This window comes from Strix uralensis, chromosome 2 (genome assembly GCF_047716275.1).
Source record: "Strix uralensis isolate ZFMK-TIS-50842 chromosome 2, bStrUra1, whole genome shotgun sequence".
Classification (NCBI taxonomy): Eukaryota; Metazoa; Chordata; class Aves; order Strigiformes; family Strigidae; genus Strix; species Strix uralensis.
Window position 1 is genome coordinate 80471036 of NC_133973.1, and position 19373 is coordinate 80490408.

At 40.7% G+C, this 19373-nt stretch overlaps 1 protein-coding gene across 1 annotated transcript in view; it reads right to left on the reverse strand.

The window, feature by feature from the left end:
* Window positions 1-636: 636 nt before the first annotated feature.
* GPC6 (glypican 6) overlaps window positions 637-19373 on the reverse strand; it is a 798134-nt gene continuing 779397 nt past the window's right edge. Inside the window, exons 8-10 of the mRNA XM_074859430.1 lie at window positions 10425-10561; window positions 1275-1450; window positions 637-839 (exon numbers count right to left, since the gene is read on the reverse strand). Coding sequence (XP_074715531.1) covers window positions 637-839; window positions 1275-1450; window positions 10425-10561 — 516 coding nt within the window. The remainder of the gene's footprint in view (window positions 840-1274; window positions 1451-10424; window positions 10562-19373) is intronic.

Genomic DNA, 19373 nt, shown 5'->3' on the forward strand with positions numbered 1-19373 from the left:
TACCTTCATACCAATCTGATGTGGTTGGCAGATGAAGTGCAAGACATTCACCGTTGAGATATACTTTTGTGTTGGAAAAAAATTCCAGACTTGCTCCCTATAGCAATGATCATTCTGATGACCTGAATCCTCCTACAGAAGTTCCTAAAGGAAACCTGGCTGTTAGTGAAGAACGGTTGCATTTTTTTGTTCCTTTCTTGTCTTTTTTTGTTTCGTTGATATTCTGTTGAAATGCAGCAGCCTTAAGTCAGGCCTGATTCAGAAAGAAAACTGTTTTCTTGGTTTCTTCCCCCCTCTTTTTTCTTGTTAGGGAAAGACACACACTGTAAGATCCTTTTTTACTTTTGCAGCATAAAAGGAAATGAAGCTCAGAAAGTCTCCTGTAATAAAGGTTTGAGAAAGAATTCTCTCAAGAGTGGATATCGTCTTCAGAGATATCTGAAAAAAGCAGGAAGCAGTTCAGTCTGGCACCTGGTACTCTTTGGGAAAACAAAAAAGGGAAGCAGGTTGCAGTACTGCTCTCTTCTTGTAGAAAACTGCAAGTGTTTGTGGCATGGTCCATTGTCCAAGAGTATAAGAAAAGAAGGAAGTTGGCTGTTTCTGTAGCTAAAACAGTTTCTCCTATGAGATCCAGGATTATCTCCACTGTCTCTGCAGTACAAGACTGATGAAGACGATGAGCAACGTCTGCAGTGACCAGCCAGGCTGTGTGGCTGAAGCCTCCACCTCCCTCCTGTCGGAGTCGACGGGTGGTGCTTCGGTGGTGATGAAATCGAACTCGGTGGGACAGATGTCGTCTGTACAGCCGCTTCCGCTTCCTGAGCCACTGGTTTCATCACCTGGCACAAAGGAGTGAGGGAAACAACATGAAGGCCATGGGTTACAGCATTTGTCCCTTTTCTCTGTTTCCTTTCCACTCAGTACCCCAGTGGGGGTGAACACCTTGGGAACAGGAAAGTGTTGGTGGTGCTAACTTTCATTCAGTAAAGCACCCAAATGAAAGCCATTGTGATTTAATTAGGTGATTAAAGACTCTTCTGAAAAAGGAGTAGACTGCTGGCATTATGGAAAGCCCTCAGCGTCTTGATGCATTTGACATGAAGATAAGCAAAAGAAACAAATATATAACTGGAATTTCATGGGACAGAAAAAGAGTTTTTTAGATGTTGTCAGCATCACAGAGCACAAAGACCAAAGAAAGCCATTACAATGGAAGCATTTTATAAATGTATTCCAAAAATATACTTATTTAGTAACAGTTAATGGTTACTTACTTGTATCCTGGAAGTTGACATCATTTCCATTATACGCGTTCTTCAGTTTGTTAGTCATGACACGTAAGGCCATGATTTGTTGTCGAATGAAGGTGTCTGGCCTTGTGATGTCCACATCTACTTCTGGATTGTTGATCTGGTTGGTCAAGCCATCATTCATAATCTCAGGCAAGTATCTGTTTAGCAGGATGAATGATTAGTTTAAAATGCAATGAGTAACAGAAATAAAAGACTGTACAGTAAATGCTGTGCTTAGCAATTTAACATTGATAATGATTACATAGTTCTTAAACAGCTTCAGTGAAACCATTTTAAAAATATGGTTTTTAATTTTACAGACTCTAAAGGATCTCTTTAGTAGCTCGGCTGCATGGAGAACAGAAAGGATTTAAGATCTCCAACCTCCTAACTCTCCATAATCTCCCCAGCAAGTACACTGGCTCTGTGAACCATGGAAGAGGTTCACCAGGCAGCAGTGAGTCACTGCATGTTCAGATCCTCTACTGATATGAATGGTTGCACACTAAATTAAGCATTAACAATGCATTCTTCTGTTTTTATTTATTTCTGCTTTAAAAATATGAATTCCTTTGTTATATATAGCATTTTGTGTTCTGGGATAGTTTAGAAGGCTATCTTGAGGCATTATGGCTCTCCTTGTTTAAAGGAAGCACTTAATGAATTTTCTTCTCCAGGTCTTCCTTGCATCCCTTTTTTGACCACTGTGAACAACACCTCAGTCTATCTGACACCAGGCCCATAAACAGCATTGTTAGTTTACCAGACTCCAGTATTCTCTTTGTTTTGGTCCTTATTCCTTACAAACAGGCTATACTTGCATCTCACATGTGCTTTCTGCATAACACATTTAGGGTATGGCATTTCCTATCCATCCACACATCTGAATTTTTTATTGAGGCTCTTAGCTTATCATTTCTTGCTTACCCTTCTCTGACCTTGGAAAATGCAGTCTTAGGCTGCTAAGTTTGCAGGTATCTCACCCCTAGAAAAATCAGCCCATGCCTCCAATCGTCCTACGGCAAAAGTCTTCACCATCTTTTGTTAAATATGTACACTTTGTCCCTTGTGGCTCTTTGTCCTTAGGAAACTCTCCTTATAGACATCTGCAAAGCTACCTTTTTTCTTGCTTTGAATCTCTGTTAAAAATTATCTGTGCATTTTACAGCTGTTAGGGTGATAAAGGGCTGACATTATTTCTCTGTGCTGGCACAGTATCCTGAGAAAATAGTGTATCACCACTTCCCTGTTGTCTCTTGTCTGTCTTTATTTACCTACTATCTTTGTCTCATATTTAGACTTCAAGGGATTTGGGGCAGATCAACCCTTTGTTCATGTCTTTCTCAGGATATGATCTATTTTGTAATTAGTTTGCATATCAGGCTATCCTACTGATATCTGTGGGACTCCTCGTGTGGGTATGTGCTCAGCCAGTAATGATAGCACAGTCTAGCCTAATAATGGCAAACTTTCATGATGCCTGGTACCAAATACAGTTTAAGAGTATTTCACTTCACTCTCACTTGTGCCAGCCCAATTCCCTATCAATATTCAAATTTGGCATTGGTGTCAGTGTTATGTTCATATTGGTCTGGAAAATAAATAGATTCCTTAAAAATAAATGTGAAAGCAAGGGAGAAGAAAGGGCTTTCTCCTGAAGTCATGGTTAAGGGAAAATAAGTTTTGTATTGCTTCTGGGGGTTCACAAAGTGATGACTTCTTTGCTGCACCAGGGAAGGGTTTAGTCTCATTGTAACAGGTCCTTGCTTTGCAAGATGAGACTCATTTGTCATCAGTGGCCTTTGAAAGTTTACATGAGAATAATCCTGGGGGAGTGTGAACATGTAAGAACAAAACATGACTGCCAAAAATATCCAGCCTCAAACTGCATGTCCTGTTGTTTCACTGGTACCATAATGAGAAATAACAATGCTGTAGGGATCCCATCCAGAGCGCTGTGGTACAGCCTTAGCTACGGTGAGAATACAGAGCCACCTCCCCTAGTACAGAGGACTGCAGACTGCAGTGTTATGAATCACCAAAGATAGAAATTGGAAATAATTCTGCTGAGTTGCCTGGAGGCAGCAGGATGAAGACCTTGGCATGCAGGGAATCGCTGGGCTGCAAAGGAACAGCACCTCCATCTGTCACATGTCTCTACAAATGAAATGGCTGCTGTAGACAAATTACTCAGCATAGAAGTAAATCAGCGATTTCAAGGTGCAGTTGATTAAAAAAAGTAAGAATGTAAGAATTGCCCTACTGGCTTAGAGAGGATGTCCATCTTGCCCAGTATCTTGTCCATGACAATGGCCATAGCTGTTAGCAGCTAGAAGTGATCTAAAATCACTGAGCATTCATGTGGATTGCTTTCCTTGTTTATGAAGGGTTAGCTGCTCTTTATTGCAAGCCATCCATGAGAAGCTATGTCTAGCTCTGAATGGTAGTTATCAGGTTTTCTTTGACTGATTTGTGTTTGATTTAATCTTGTCTTATCATCAATAATAAAAGAAGAATGTACTGACTGCTTAGTGAGCTTTTTATATGGAGACAATATGAGTCAGTTTGGAGATTTAAAGCAGTTAGAGAGTGCTCTGGTGTGTGCTTTTTATTGAGGTTCATGCTCTGCACTGTGGATCAGTGTGGATCTGATGTCCTTCTGAAGACCATCTAACTTTAAATGGGTCAGGCCCTTCAGTCATAGGATGTGATTCAGTCAGATTGTCACACACCCTGCAGTATCTGCCTCAGGATCTGGTGATCCCCAAAGCATTCCTGGCATGGAAGGGCTTAGTCTCTCAGGAGAATGGTCCAGTGCACCTGACCTAGATGTGTAAGGAAGCCATACTGGATGTGGGTCACAAGAAATACATTACCATATGATTGCCTAAAGGTTAGGTGGATACTGAAATTCCCAGGTGAATGAGCCTCTTGGCATTTAGGGCATAAGAGCAAAAGAATTAGAGACGCTGAAGATTCATGTTTAGGTTTATACAGATACCAAAACTTGTTTGTATAAATGCAAGTGTCTGCATATGAGCAGAGTCCCACTCTTGCCAGATCTAGTCAACTCACGATCTCGTCAAAACTAGTCAGGAGTTTATTCATCAGTGGAGCGGAGACAGCTGTTGGACTCCCATGTGCCTTGGGCCAAATGACTTGTTCATTAGATTTCATCTGCTGGGATTTAGTTGCACAAACACAGACATCTGGTGCCATTTGAATGCTCTTGGTTATTCCTCCTCTTCTCATTAATATCCCTGAAAGGTGTGGCTTTCTGCATCTTACCTACAGGCTTCAGGGGGAGGTCTTGGACATCTGGCGCATCTAAAATTATATTTGGGGTCTTTCTTTAGGCAGCTGAATTGAGTCTTGAGTGCCACTTTAACCACCAGGGGGTATACTGCTTGTTGTCCTGCTTCCACTCCAGTAGGGTTTGAATATCCTGTAGGTCCAGTGTCTAAATGCCAGCTCCATGAAGGTGTCTTGACTATTTAGACCATCTCACATAGCAGTAGATAAGTGTGTTTAGGGAGTGAAAAACTGCCTCATTGACTACACTGACAGGATATTGGGGCTCTTTTCAGGCACCTTAACACTGGTGATTTTTAAAATGCTCAAGCAGTTCAAGCCCAGGTGGGAGGTAGTATCCTGTGTCATACTCACCTCAGACATGTCGGAGAGTCTCAGATGACACTACTCTCACTTGGGCAACACAAATAACTCTATTGTCTCACCCACAGGCATCTATATTTAAGTGCATGAATTTACATGTCTGAATATGAAGTTGGATTCTGCCCTCATTACTGAACTAATTCACCTGCTTCCTCAGGGGAGAAAAAAAAGGCAGAAAAGCCTATATTGAATGTAAATACCTTTGAAATGTTTTCCTTTCTTTAAAGGACTGGTACAGATAAGGGAACACACAGCCCAAGGTGTGTTGTGAGTGACAACCTCTGAGAGTCAGCCCCGCACATGTTCTGACAAAAGCATTTTGATGTGTGTGGGGTAGGGTTATGTCACACCGAATTGGAAGCCATGTCTTGGGACCACTTTTTGACAGAAGATTTGTTGCTGGCTGGGCGAAGTTGTTGAACACAGCTGTTTTGCTGCAGTTCTGTAAGTGGAGACACCCCTGTGAATTTTAAGCTTTGCTGCTACTTCTGCTCTCATTAATGATCTCTTCATAGGCCTGGCCATTACAAGAACTGTATGCCCATTATAAATGAAAAGAAGTGCCAACCTGAATCAGTGTCTGTTCTTTGTATACTCCTAGCAAAAAAAAAAAAAAAATCAGCTTTCTTAGCCCTCTTAGCCCTGTGAGTATAGAGAAGCTGAACGATACTGTTTGTTTTCCGCTGTTTGCTCCTTGCTCAGCTATGTCAGGATTTTAGTGTAATTTACATTGTTTTCTAAAATATTAATGCTTTCTGTTCCTCTTAGCCTTTCCACAGTTCTTGATTGTCTCAACAGACACAGCAAAGATGTCTTTTGGCACATCATAGCCAAGTACCACAAAGCCTAGCTAAAACCACCTTTTTTTTCCTTTTTTTTAAAAATGACCAGTTAATGTTCCAGGGGGTCTGCTTCCTTTTCAAGTCTAAAAATGACTGATGAATCTTCTTTCAGGTGATTATATAAAGGCTGTAGCTATGAAAAGAAAGAAAAAGGAGGAATCTTCTGGTTTTTAAAACACATCTGCCTGAAAGATGTTCTTCATATTTTGCTGCTGCAGCAGCTGCTTACAGTACAACTGGAGCATCCCACCTAGACAGTACTGGAGTTTTTCCAGGTGCACAGAATTGTAGGCAATAGAGTACAAAATACAGCACAGGCTTCCTCAGGCTGGTGCGGGGGTAGGCAGTCACATCTGGTCCAGAAAGATAAGTGCAGTGGAAAATAGGCTTGTTTGGCTAACTAGATCACCTCATCTGATTCTGTTTGCTTAGGGGGTAATCCCCATAGGATATTTTCAGGTTTGTGGTTTTTTTTGTTTTCTCCGTCTTGGAGAAAAGCTTGAGGAGACAGAAGGAGAGGGAGAAAATGGCTCATCTGCCAGTTTGTTGGAAGGAAGATGCAAAAATAAACTAGAGCCATCAATTAAGAATAGGCAGTTTTCACACTTACTGAGAAGTAGTTTATTCACACTTTCGCTAGCGTGAAACTAAACGGTTATCTTTGCCTCCAGGTAAAGGACATTCACTCATTCTCCTTGCAAGCCTTGCTGTCATCAGCGAACAACTTTCCCAGGACAAGCACTGATCTGGTGAGTCTTTCTTCCCACCTGAATTTCACCAGGAATTAAAGGCTCTCTGCTGGTGAAGTAGGCACTCCCATACATGTGGCAGGAGAAGAAGAAAATTTCAGGCCAGCTGAGACTCTATCCTGGTTCATTTTGGTGAAATACCTCATACTTTTAAGTTAGATGTTGAAAATTACAGTGCTCATTTTTCCTTTTATTCTACACCTTTCTCTATTTTTTTTTCTGCTTATAATCACTGTCTGTCTCATAGATAATTCTATTTCTTATTCATTGTACTTGGAGGAGTGATAGGTTCCTTATGGAAAGGAACATAGGTCTCATCTCTTTCATAGATTACTGACTTCCAGAGCTAAAACATATCCATAAGTCTATCATCCTGGTGAGCATGAGCACCATGATCATAGTGCATAAGCACAATCTCTCATGTGGTTTGGCTGAAATGAGTTGTCTGTGTTGGTTGAAGCAACTCAAAGTTCTTCTCCTGACCAACAGAGTGGTTGCAGATTTGATTACTGATCTCACTTCAGTATAATTCACTTATTCATGGCTAATACCTTGGATTTGGTTTAGGTCCTAAAGCCTTAATTCCATCATTCCTGGGAAAATTCCTTAATTTCTGAAGAACATCTATTAGTGAAGAGGTTATCAGCTTCTGCTAAGAATTTATCTGCATCTAGGGAAGGAGCTAAACTTTTAATGTTTGGTCTTAATGATGTTTTTTAGAGTCTAAATATCTTTTAAAAATCTGTCTCTGTACATTTGGCAGAAGACATTAATTCTTTAAACATACCATTGAGTTCAAGTTCTTTTGTGAATACAGATATGATGGGGAAGTCCTGTTGCGCATCTCTCTAAAAGACACTTTGTCTGAAGTAGCTATCATTATTATTTTTAATGTGAATTTTTCAAAAGAAGAGATTCATCCACCTAATAAATGTCTTCCCATTTCCACAGCACTTGGTTTCTACCTGATGTGATCTGATTAAAAACATTCTTCGTACAGGATCAGCAACAAGCCAAGTGCACCCTTCCAGAACGCCAAATGGATGACTCTGTTACCCCATGATTATTTGTGAATTGGTGACCTTCATTTGGTGACCTGGTGTCACTGTAAATTAATCATGGTAGCAAAGTGGTATATGGGGACTGTAATAACAAGTGACCTTGGTGTACTGCCTCTCTCAGGAGAAAGCCTAGCTTTCATTTTCTGTGATCTCAGGTTTGTAACGCCTTTCCCCTGTAAAAGCAGCATCAAAAGGTGATGTGCAAAATGAAACATGAGGCATTATGTCTATCTGGCAACTCAAAGTTTCTAATTCTTTATACCACCACAAGATCTGATCAAAAACCAGCAACAATCTCTTTTCCCAACAGTAGCCAACACCACGTTGTCTTCTTACTTGTAGTATTAATGTCTAGGAAAACAAGGAGTGGCCAAATTTCCTTTTTTCTACCATGGGCTGTTGTCATATTACCTGGAATTCAAAATGCAGCTCCTCATATAGTACAGGAGTGCTTACGACAGATGACACAGTGAACACAAATAGTTATATGTATATTGGCCAGATTTTGCCACCCTCGATCTTGTGAACTAGCGTTTGATATCAGATACTAATCAGTATGATCAAGGAAACATTTATGGTTTTTCTTTATGCTGCAGTAAATGTCCTTGTTCACCATCCAGGAGGTAATTTTGCATCTAAGGCTAGTTATTTTCAATAATACTTTCAATATTTCATATGTAGGCTATGGCATTCTGTGGTATCTTTCTAATTTATTACTATTCTCTCCACCTGAAGCATTTACTGAATTCTGTTGTTACGATGGTGATTATACATTTCTTCTGTGAATGGATATGAAGTAGTAACTGGACAGAGGAGTGGTGGCTGGGCCTTCTGAAACCATATTTTCAGGTCATGCTTTGAAGCTGTGATTCCATATCCAGTGAAATGTCTGTGTTAAATTAATCAAGGAGATTATCAGCAGAGGAGAGCTTTTCTTAGTGGCTCCAGAACATTAATCTCAGAAGGCATCATGGAAATAACCAGGCTTCTCATAAGATAAATACTGCAAAAGGAGGGTGAAAAACTACGTGAAAAAATGCACCCCCATATCTCCCAACAAATGTGGAAGTTGCGCCAGACCCTTCAGTGCAGGAGCAGATGAGAGCTGAAAAGTATCGACCACAAGTGGTACAAACAGTAGCGTTGGTCATGGAAACCAGGAGGGATATTAGCAGGTTTGACTTCTCTTTTGTAGAAGGAGTAGCATATATCTCTTATTAATGCATGCATCCTGATGTGACACATAGCATCCAGCTGGGAGGCCAGGAAACTCCATTTAACTGCTGCAACACACTGGCCTGGGGTCCTATCTCACAAAGCCTACTGACAAGAAGAGATATAATAGAGGAAGGTAAAAACATGTTTTTATTTCTCTCTTCACACTGTTCCTTTGTGATGAGTCCTGTAATAGCCAGATGCTCCTCCTAGCTGTCTTTTTCAGAATCCCCAGGGGCTTTCTCTGGATCTGGGACTTAGGAACTGAGCAGTGATTTGAGCTTTTGGACAGATTTGTTCATGTGTGTCTCAAAGTGGGTTCAATGGGCTAGCAGCATCTCAAACAGCCCTTTGCTCTTGTCTGTGAAATGAATTCTTTTGAGCATTATGTAGTAAAGCTAGGAAAAAGGGCATGTGTTCAGTGCAAAACCTCCCCCTGTAAAGTGTGCTCCTTATAAAAATGATTAGATGATGGGGTGGGTGCAATCTATCTATGTACCTGTCCATCCACCCATCTATCCATCCATGCAAAATGGCATTTAACAGGTTTCTAAAATTTTTTCCTATGTTGTCTTATTTTCACCAAGTCTTTATATTTTGTGTCTCACTTTTTTTTTTCCTTGTTTGTTTTTCATTTGTGGTTTTTTTTTTTGTTTGTTTGCTTTTGGCTCATTTTTGTATTCTGGCTTCATACGTATCATCAGGTAAAACAAAAATAAAGATTCCAGGCCCTGACTGCCAGAAAGTATCACTGCTCTCCAGTTTCAGTGGTCACCAGAGACTCAAACCTCTCCACTTCTTCTGTCTCCCCAAAAGCACAGGCTATCACTTCAGACCCGACACCTGACTGCCCTCAGCATGGTCCTTGAGCCAATTCCTCTCTCTCTCAGCAGGGATAATCAGGTCCTCTGTCAGCTGATGAATCCACACTGGGATCTCTGGAGACACCTGCTCATCTGCCAGCTCCAGCCCTGCCACAGCCAGAGCCAAGGAAACCTCAAAATTAAAACTCACAGAAAACTCATCACAAACAAGGGCAGATGACCACAGTATCTCTGATGAAGTAACATAAGGTCAAGCCTTCCACACAAGATAAGTAGGAGTGTTACATTTATTCTCTGCTGGCTATTTGTCTTTTTTTTTTTTTTTTTTTTTTTCCCCAGCAAATAGCCCTAAGCTTTGCCAGCCAATAGTAAATAGAGCTGAAATTCCAATTTCTGTTTCATCCCAGTATGATATCCCGAGAGTGCAATTGCTTCACAAGCTGTCAGTCCCAACACAGGGATGCTAAATGGAGCTAAAGAGCTCTTTGAAATCTCAGTATAAATTATCCTTCTGGAGCTGAACCAATGAGCATTTTCTGTGTTCACATGCTGACATGCTGTGCACATTTACTCTGACTCACACTCGGGCTTTAATGGCACCTTGACAGTAAGTAATCTCGGCTACAAGCTGTGTGTGGACAATTACTTGTTCTCCCCATTTCTGTTTCACTCCTGTAAACAGTTTTGTGAAATACCCTCAGTTTCATGATTGCTTCAGGCCAGACAGGGATTTGGACTGAATGCGGTGGAGAGGGGTCCACCTCACCTTGCCTTGGTGTGGCCGTTCCAGCAGTCCTCCTCGATTGATGGACCCGCTGTCACTCGCTCATCCTTGCAGATTGTGTAGGGTAATGTTGACCAGAACTTTTTAGAGAGCTTTAGCTTTTCTTTAATGTCTGTTACCTGATTAAGAGATGAGAGGGAAAACAGGTTAAAAACATCGGCCATGCTAACTATCATGTCAAATAATAGGTTGTTTAATTCTGTAATGGTGATGATGGTGAAGGTTAAAAGGGCTGAAGGTGCTAAAACTTAAATTCCTGTATTTACAAGAAAGGCACTCAGCATTTAGGTTTGGAGAGTACAAATAATCAAAGTCACCTTTTTCCACAGGCAAGATATTAATAAAAGTGTGTTACATCTTGCTCTTTCTAGTCTCCATTTGTCCAAGGTTTTCTGAATATACATCTTTCTAAGAACTAATATGCCTCACAGTCTGCTGAATGTAAATTCAGTTAAACAGTATACATCAGATAAAATGTCTCACCCACCAACTTGGTCATGTCTTAGATAAATATTATATTTAGAGCTACATGCGCAGGTTCTAAAAAATGGTGCAGTGCCGAGCTGATGTTGTACTGATTTAAGATATGCAGGCTGAATACACTGCAGTACATTTGGATCTCAGTAACAGCGAGAAGTTTGTGTGTATACATGTATACAGAGACTATACCCATCTTTGCTGTTAGGTGTAGATAAATATCTGTAGCTGGATACAGACTTTAAATTCCAGAAATATTGGAACAGTATTGAAACAGTTTCTTTAAGTTATAAACTCCTTGAACAATAATTTAATTTGGCATGATTCTGGCAGCAAGCAGGAACAAACTGAATTTCCAGCATCAACTTAATAAATAAATGCTCTGGCTAAAATGTTATCAGTTCTTGTTTTGCGTTTGGTATACTAGAGTGGAAAAATCTACAAGAATAGATAGAAAACACAACAAAGGACAGACTACAAAGGATGAATGGTGCCACTGTTGTTCTTATGGAAACAGATGCATTTCACATTAAGTTGTAATAGGATTTAGGGGAGCTTGCTGAATAGCTTTCAAAGGAAATCGCTGAGCTTTATTCTTTAAAAAAACAAGAAATAAAAGCTCTCCATTCTTCCGTTCAGTTTTGAGATTGGCTTTTAGGTTGTTGAGGTACAATATTGTACTTGGCTATTTATCTCTTTTATCTTTTGTTCTGAAGACATGATAGCTCTCCGAGCAAATGGCCCACACTGCTTTACCATGCTTAAACTCTGGAATGTCACTTTATAAGCCAGGAGATAGAAACAGCCAAGGATGTTATTTCAGAAGCACCGTCTGCATTTTCATCTGTAAGAAGTAAGCAGGACAGTATTTGGCTGCATGGGTTGTTGATGGTGTTTCTTGCCGTGATAGACACCTTATAAATCTCCTCCACACCCCTTGCCAAGCCCTGGTTGCTTTGTTTTCATATGAGATACTAGCAGCATTTGTGAGCCTTTAAAGTCTCAATAGGGGAGACCTGTCAAGCCAAAAATTAAATTCCAGTTTACAGACTGCGGGCAAGTCTTCAGCAGAAGTGGGGATGGTCTCAGGATGCCTGCCCTTTCTGATGTCTTTGGTCCATGTGACCAGGGTCTTTGTGCAGACCCCAAAGGTCCCTCTTCTTCCTGTTCCACCCATGCTGAGAGCAAAAAGCCGAAGGTCTTTACTGGTACATCTAACCAGCACAAGCAGCTCAGTTAAACTGCACGTTCGTGGACATGTGTATAAACTTGTTAGGCCAAAGTGCATAAATCAGATAGCAAAATTCTACAGAAAACGTAGGGAGGAGGGTCCATTCATATAAGCTTCAGGAACATCAGGGTCAAAGGGTCAGATTTTCTCATTTATTTCTTGTGCCTGGATAACTATTTACACAAACAATGTGATTGATATTGGTGGTGAATAATTAGTTTTCAGAGCAGTAACTTTGTTGCTAATATGCAAGTTATTTTAAGCTATTAAAAGCGCAGGTGTTTAGAGTTATATTCACATTTCTACAGTAATCAAATTAGAGCTGGTGCTCTAGGACTTGCAGACTTCTGTTTTGAACCACAAGTGAGTCAACACCCGTTGGAAAGTGATTTCGCCCCCTGGCCCTTCTAAGGGCTGTAATTTGGATTACAAACCTTGTATTTTCATAGAAGTCAGCAAAAGAATGGAAAGAGGTTCTCACAGCTTATATGCTGTACACGCTCTCCAGATATGCTCGGCAAATCAAAATGAGTATTCCCAATCCCCAGTCACTTCTGAAGATACTAAATGATGTTTACATATTCTATATGTGTACTCCATATAGACAACAAATCATTAAATTTCCTAACAACAAAGATTTTTTTTCATTGGTGTTACAGAAGTACACTTGGTAAAGTAAGATAATCTTACTTTACCCAGGATTGTTGGTAAATGACAGCTAATTAAATCTCACAGACATCCCCTTGAGGTGTCATTCCCATTTTAGAGCCTGAGGGGAAGGTAGACATTTACAGGACTCACAAAAAGCAGCAATAGCAAAAATGACTACAGCTTAGGGAAAGGTTACCATTTGCAGCTCTCCCCAGATGCCTCCAATTCAGGTGCATTTTAACAGTTTTTATCCCCATCAGGTATTTCCCTTCATAGCTATCCTCCCCCTCTCCACTGCAGTATTTCACCATAGAGCTTTAAACAACTCGTGGACTCAGCCTTCGAAGTCTTGCTCTTTCCTGCTGTGTGACCGGACCTCTGTTAACCCTCTCAGCTTTGGCAGTGGAGTTTACACATCTACCGAAACAGTTCCTTGAACCTCACCCTGAAACTGGTTTTCTGGAAGTGTGGTGTGGTTTCTGATAGGCTTGAAAGAGGAATTATGAACACCGATTGATTCACCTCCTCTTTCAGGGAGTAGCCTGATGGCCACATTCGCTTCTGGATGATGAACTGTCAGGCAGGCCACGACTTTGGATTACTTTTAATGTAACTTTAAATGCAGAAGAGAATTAGGTGATGTAATGCCTGCCATGACATGTAAAACTTTTGCCTGTGGGCTTTGGTGGCTTCAGTTCTGGGATCTTCTCAAGCATGACCACAGAAAGTCTCTTATTAGTCCCCATGGTTATGCATGCTCCTCCATACATCGTTTTGATCACCACCAGCATTTAAAAAATATGTAACAGATGTACAGTCCCTTGAAAACAAGATAAAAGCCACTAAGGATTCAGTTAACATTGCTTGCTTGTGGTTTACGAAGTCAGACTACTGTATCCCCCTAGTGACCTGTGGCCTTGTAAATGATTCCTTGGTATTTCCTATTCTTTGAATTAAAGATTAACTTTCAAGCTCAGTTAGACTTCTGTGGAAACATTTAAACATGAGACATATGCAATTTTGGTATTTTACATATTTCCTTTCTACTTTCTCTAGCAGAGATTTATTTGGATTAAGACAGCTGGATCTCTTCGGCTGCAGTTAGCCTGAGTTTCCCTAGCTATCTTCCTGACATAGCCCTGATATTATACTGAACTACTTTTTTTCAGCTACATTGAAGGTACTAAATTTGTTTTGAATTGCAATACTTTCTTTCTCATAAGGAAAAGGATATAGCAATAGCCATGCAAAGAGTTAAATTTTTAATTCATTGAGGGATATATAGAAATGGATATTCAAATAGCCTGGCCTTCATCTATAATTGCTAACAGAAGAAAGCCATTACTTTGTAGGTGAGAAAAGTTAAATATTTGCATCATTTCCAATGAGAAATTCATATACAGAGTTATGGAAAAGGTATAGTTACATGCCCTACATTGAGAGATATAGTTAATTTCTTATTTCTGCCACTGACTTCTTATGTGACCGAGGCAGTCACGTATGTCATGCAATTCCTCAGCAAAACTTGGAACAGCATGCATGAGCTCAGTTCCAGTCCTACCAGCACGGGCTCAGTTATAAGCAGGTAAATAAAGCTGACCAACATTTCTGTCTTTACTCACCTTGCACTGCAAAGCAATGAAGTGAGCTAAAAAGCAAGCCCATCATTTTAGCAGGAATCAGACCTTAGCATTTCTTGTTTTAATTCAGGACATCTGGATAAATTGAAAGATTCACCAGGATAATTCAAAAAAGGATTGAAAATACCATGCAAAACTAAAAGTGAGATGGCTACATTTCATAAGGTGTGAAAGATCCCAGAAAGACAGTTGCTTGTGAAGTGGGCAGCCAATTGCCCATGGAATCCACTTCAGTTTCTGATGGAAATGCACTTCTTTGGCAGTGGGATAATGTGCGCTCAGAAGCAATGGGGGCCAAAAAAGCAAATTTTAAAGGTGGAGACCCTAAAATAATTTTTGAAAAGTAAATTTCCTTTTTTCATTCCTCCTCCCCTGCCAGGTCCTCCCTTAGCAAGTCCATCTCATAGTCCTTCCAGATTTATCACCCCCACCAATATAATCCCTACTCTTGCAGTTAGAGGAATATCAGAAGATGTTAAAATAGTGTTCAAAGATGGTGGGATGCATCCAAAACTGACTCAGGTTCAATGCAATAAATGAAATAAAATAATATGGAGTCTTGCTTGTGTCCAAAAGAAATGGTTCTCATTAACCTTCTTTTCTTCTTCCTGATGTTTTTGCATGGCATGTTTTTCTTGTTTATTCTGCAATTTGGGAAGATTTTCCTTTTTCAGAAATATTTCAGAATATTCAGCTTGCCTTTCTGTCAACACCTTCTTCCTGGGGATGCTCAGAAACACCTCAATGCAAAGTCCTGTTGAGAGTTAAGTCTTTATGCCCTGGAAAAATGTACAAAAGTTTCTGGCTGCTCACTGGACTTTGTTTCTCTGGTGCACCAGGGTGCCACTCGGGATGACATACTGTGCGTGGGTCAGTATGTGTTGGCACAGCCAGTTGGAAGATGTTTCAAGTGGATGTTTGTGGTGAGGTGGTGTAATTTCAGGGACTTCAGGCTGGGTATGTAAAGTGTATCCTACTGGTGTGTCACACTAAAACAACAGCTACAGATAGTGAGTAGAAAGAGGCACGGGGTTTTGTCTTAGAGAACAGATATGGAAGTAGCCATCACAAGCCACATTTGTGCCTGTGTGGTTTCTTTTAGTCACATAACCCCTTGCCCTTTAATTCACAAGCAACATTTAACTAATGCCACTTCTTCATGCTACATTATTTCCAGGTGAAAAAACTGACAGTTTTCTATTGCCTGCTGCTTGCTTTCCCCTAGATGTGTCTAACATACCCAGCCATGCACCCAGCACCCTTGCAGTCTTTATTAAAAATGATGTAGATCTTGTATAATGACGGGCAGCTTGATAACAGATTTATGGATACAGCACGACCACCTGAGCCACATGTGGGATCGTGAAGAGCATGCCCTTTGTCCTGGGCATGGCCAGGTAGGGGCAACAAACAGATCATCGTGATCTGATTTGTGTTATGCCGTACCAGCAGAAAACTGCGCTGCACTTTCATAGATCGATCAGTATTTATGCCCATTAGGGATTTAATCTGAAAGCATCCTAAGACTAATGGCCAACAATTTGTTTAGAAGGACTAGGTCAGCAAGCACATATTATATACTGTTTCTAACTGGTTGTTATGTTTATGTCTCTGCTACATGTGGGTGTCACAGTCAGGGCAAGAATCATATGTCACAAGCAGGATAGTATAGGACAGCTGGGTATTTTAATTGACACACAGCTTTTCTTATAAAGCGGGCTTAATGAAAAGCAGTTAACTTGGACCCCTAACTTTTAGGGGCTGCCCCTCGAGAACAATGTGTCTCCTGTATGTCCTTTGCTGCATCTGCCAGCTTCATATAGATGTCTCAGAGGCACTAGGCACTTGTGTATAAGCAACTGAAATGGGCTCCTTCTATCTCACCCAGGTGTTTGGACTTAGCTAAAGAGGATCTCTCTCAGAGGTTTTTTAAAGGCACCTTCATTTCTCCACTGATTAGATATAGGGAGCTTAGGCACATATTTTTGTTTAGAACAGCTCATTAGGTGCCCAAAATTTCAATGCACATTAGGTACCTCAGAGAGGGCGACCTGCATCGATTCTGAACAAGCGAAGCAGAACTTTATTTGCTCTATATGGAGATTATTTTTTCATACATTATACATTTCCACACTTTCTCACAATATAAATTTAAATGCCAAGCAGTTGCCAAGACACCATGGATTATTTTTCAGCCTTTTAAAAATTGAAGTGCATACGGCACGGATTCCGCAGGGTTTGAACATCGCGTCGCCCCAGCTGCCGGGGAGCACCCTGGATCTGGGGGGTCCTGGAGATGGCAGTGTTGCTCAGCCTTTGCGCTGCTGCCAGCCCCCGCCGCCCGCCTCTATGCACACCCGCAGTGTTTCCCAGAGAATAAGACTGTAGATTGTTCCGCTGAATATAAAACTGACAACCCTGTTATTTTAAACTCGAAAGTGACAGGCTGTTATTTTAATGAGGTCTGCCAGTGCCAAGGTTAACCAAAGCTTTATTTCCCCTACAAAACGTTAAGGCTGTGGTTCTAAAAAGGGGGCTGTGAAATTTTACAGTTATTGATACTTTCTCAGCACAGGTAAGTTCTAAGAATTTCACCCAGGCCTTCTTGTGCAACAAATGCTTTTTGTTTTTCTGCCTCTCTTTTTTTTTTTTTTTTTAATTTGACTTTGTGACTTTAAATGGTCCAGAGCTCTACTGATAACTGCCTGCCCATGATTCATGTTTCTGCACAGAAAAGCAGATGACAGCTCTTCTAATCAAGAACTAATGCTGAATCCCAGTTATAAAGCACAAATGGGCGCTTGGGTAATTTGTGAAATAAAACAAATGAGCTAGGCGACTTTCCAAAGCAAGATTTTTCTCACCAGAGTATTTTAAAGTGAAATGAAAGGATTTTTTGCTGTCATTGTCTCTAAGGGCTATCCATGTCTTTGACAAGAAAAAAGTTAAGTCTTTTAATAACAGTGAAGAATGACTACTAGCCCTACTGAATTCTCAGACTAACAGATATATAACTTTAGAGAGTCAGGGTGGATTCAGGTCCCATATTAATACTCCTACACTTATGTATCTACATTCACAGTATTGTCCACAGCAACTTGGCACTGACTCACTTAAGTTTCTAGTGCCATTTGAGATGCCTACAGTGACCCAGTTAAGTCTCTCAGAGGTTGTGAGTGATATGTGACCGTCCAGTGTGTTGTGTTGGATGACCTAGTTGCATTTTGTTTCATTCAGCTTTGATCTGAAACAGGCATTTTAAAGCAATCCAAGTTGCCTATTGCATGTTTTTTAAGGAAAATAATTTACAGGTCTGCATGAATGCTAACATGCGCTTACAGAAGTCTCCTTGCCATCTGTGGCCTGGCAATGCTTGTGCCACATTGCAGTTGGCTCCAGGGGCAGGTGTCATTGCCCATGTAAGGGGCTAGACTGTCACTGCTCAGAGCTGACAGCCCCGTGCTCAAAAATAATACAAGCAAAGCAAGCATGTGCCTTACCTTTTTGTGTCTTAACCCTCACGCTGGACACTCTACCTCCATCACTCTCCACATCTCTGCAGAGAGCCTCACATCATCATACAGAGACTTTTTTTAATAGAAACACTGACATTATTACTTACAGGCAGCTAGAGCCTGACACCAAACTCTTCCCACATTCAACATTCATTTTGGCTGGGGAGAGAGGAAGGGGAAGTGTCTATCAAATGCTGGAGCAACCTGGGCTAAACTTTACTCCTTTCCATAAATGTGCCCATTTACCGTCACCCTTGCTTTTGGCTTGATTTGCACCACAAATCCGCCTCTTTAAGTAGGTATGTCAGGCCAAGTTCATTGCACTTGGCTCCCCAGTGCTTGTGGAAAGTGAAAGCTATTGGAAACATCAGCGTCCTGAATTGGAAATCTGTAGGAACTTGAAGCAGCTTTCCCCTTTCCTGTAATACCTGTGAGCAGTGCTAAAAAGCTGGTCTATAAATCTGATTCAAGCAAATCCAGAGCACTCGGAGGAATCAGCTTTTTATTGCAGATAAGTATAAAAGTAGCACCAGAAATATGCTGGAATGATAAAGATAAAATGCCAGAGGCTTTTCTGTGGCAAGGCTTAGCCATTAAGCACTGCTTCTTTGAGAACAGTCCTTCATCTCTCCAAGCAAAAATGTTAATAGCTAATGTAAACAATTACTGATAGAGTATTTCAAGCTTATACAGACTTTCATTTGTGCTGGAAATGTTCATGTGGTACCAGTACTGAAGTGGCTGTTTCTTCTCTTAAAACTCAAGGGTTTACAGGGAGCTGCGTGTGTTATAACAGATAAGTAGTTCAAGACTCCCAACAGCTGTGAGAAGCATATGATTTCTAAGGGCAGCAAGAGTTGGGATATGTCCTTTCATAACAGAGCAAGAAGGATAATTGTACTTCATACTTGAAGTAGCCTTACATTTAACTTCATTTCTTCTAGTGGTTACTTCTTGACATAGCTCCATTGCCTTCCAAACTGAAGAAGCTCTCAGTGGACTCTCAACGCTTTGAAATAACTCAAGATTCAGCAATAAGATGAGGGCTACCCTGGCAGCAAGTTCTGGGCTTCTGCCCATCCTCTCCCTCAACCACGAGTAGCACATCCAGCTGTTTACCCTGAGTAGATAGAGCCATGTGCTAATGTGGCTGAAAACACAAAAAGCAAAGAAATATGTAAAGCCAGAGTATGCAAGCAAGAGTTTTGATGAAGGATCCACCTTAAGATTTTGAAATTACTGAACACTGCCATAAATCGTTTCAGATGTCTTTCATACTGTGTAAAAACCAGTACAGTTTTCCCTATGGACTTCCAGGACCTTTTGGCATCGTCCATTTTACAGTGCTCAACTACCTCTTTTTTTGAGGGAATTTATGTGTAAAAGCACCTGCTCTTCCATGGCGGGCGTTCTCATG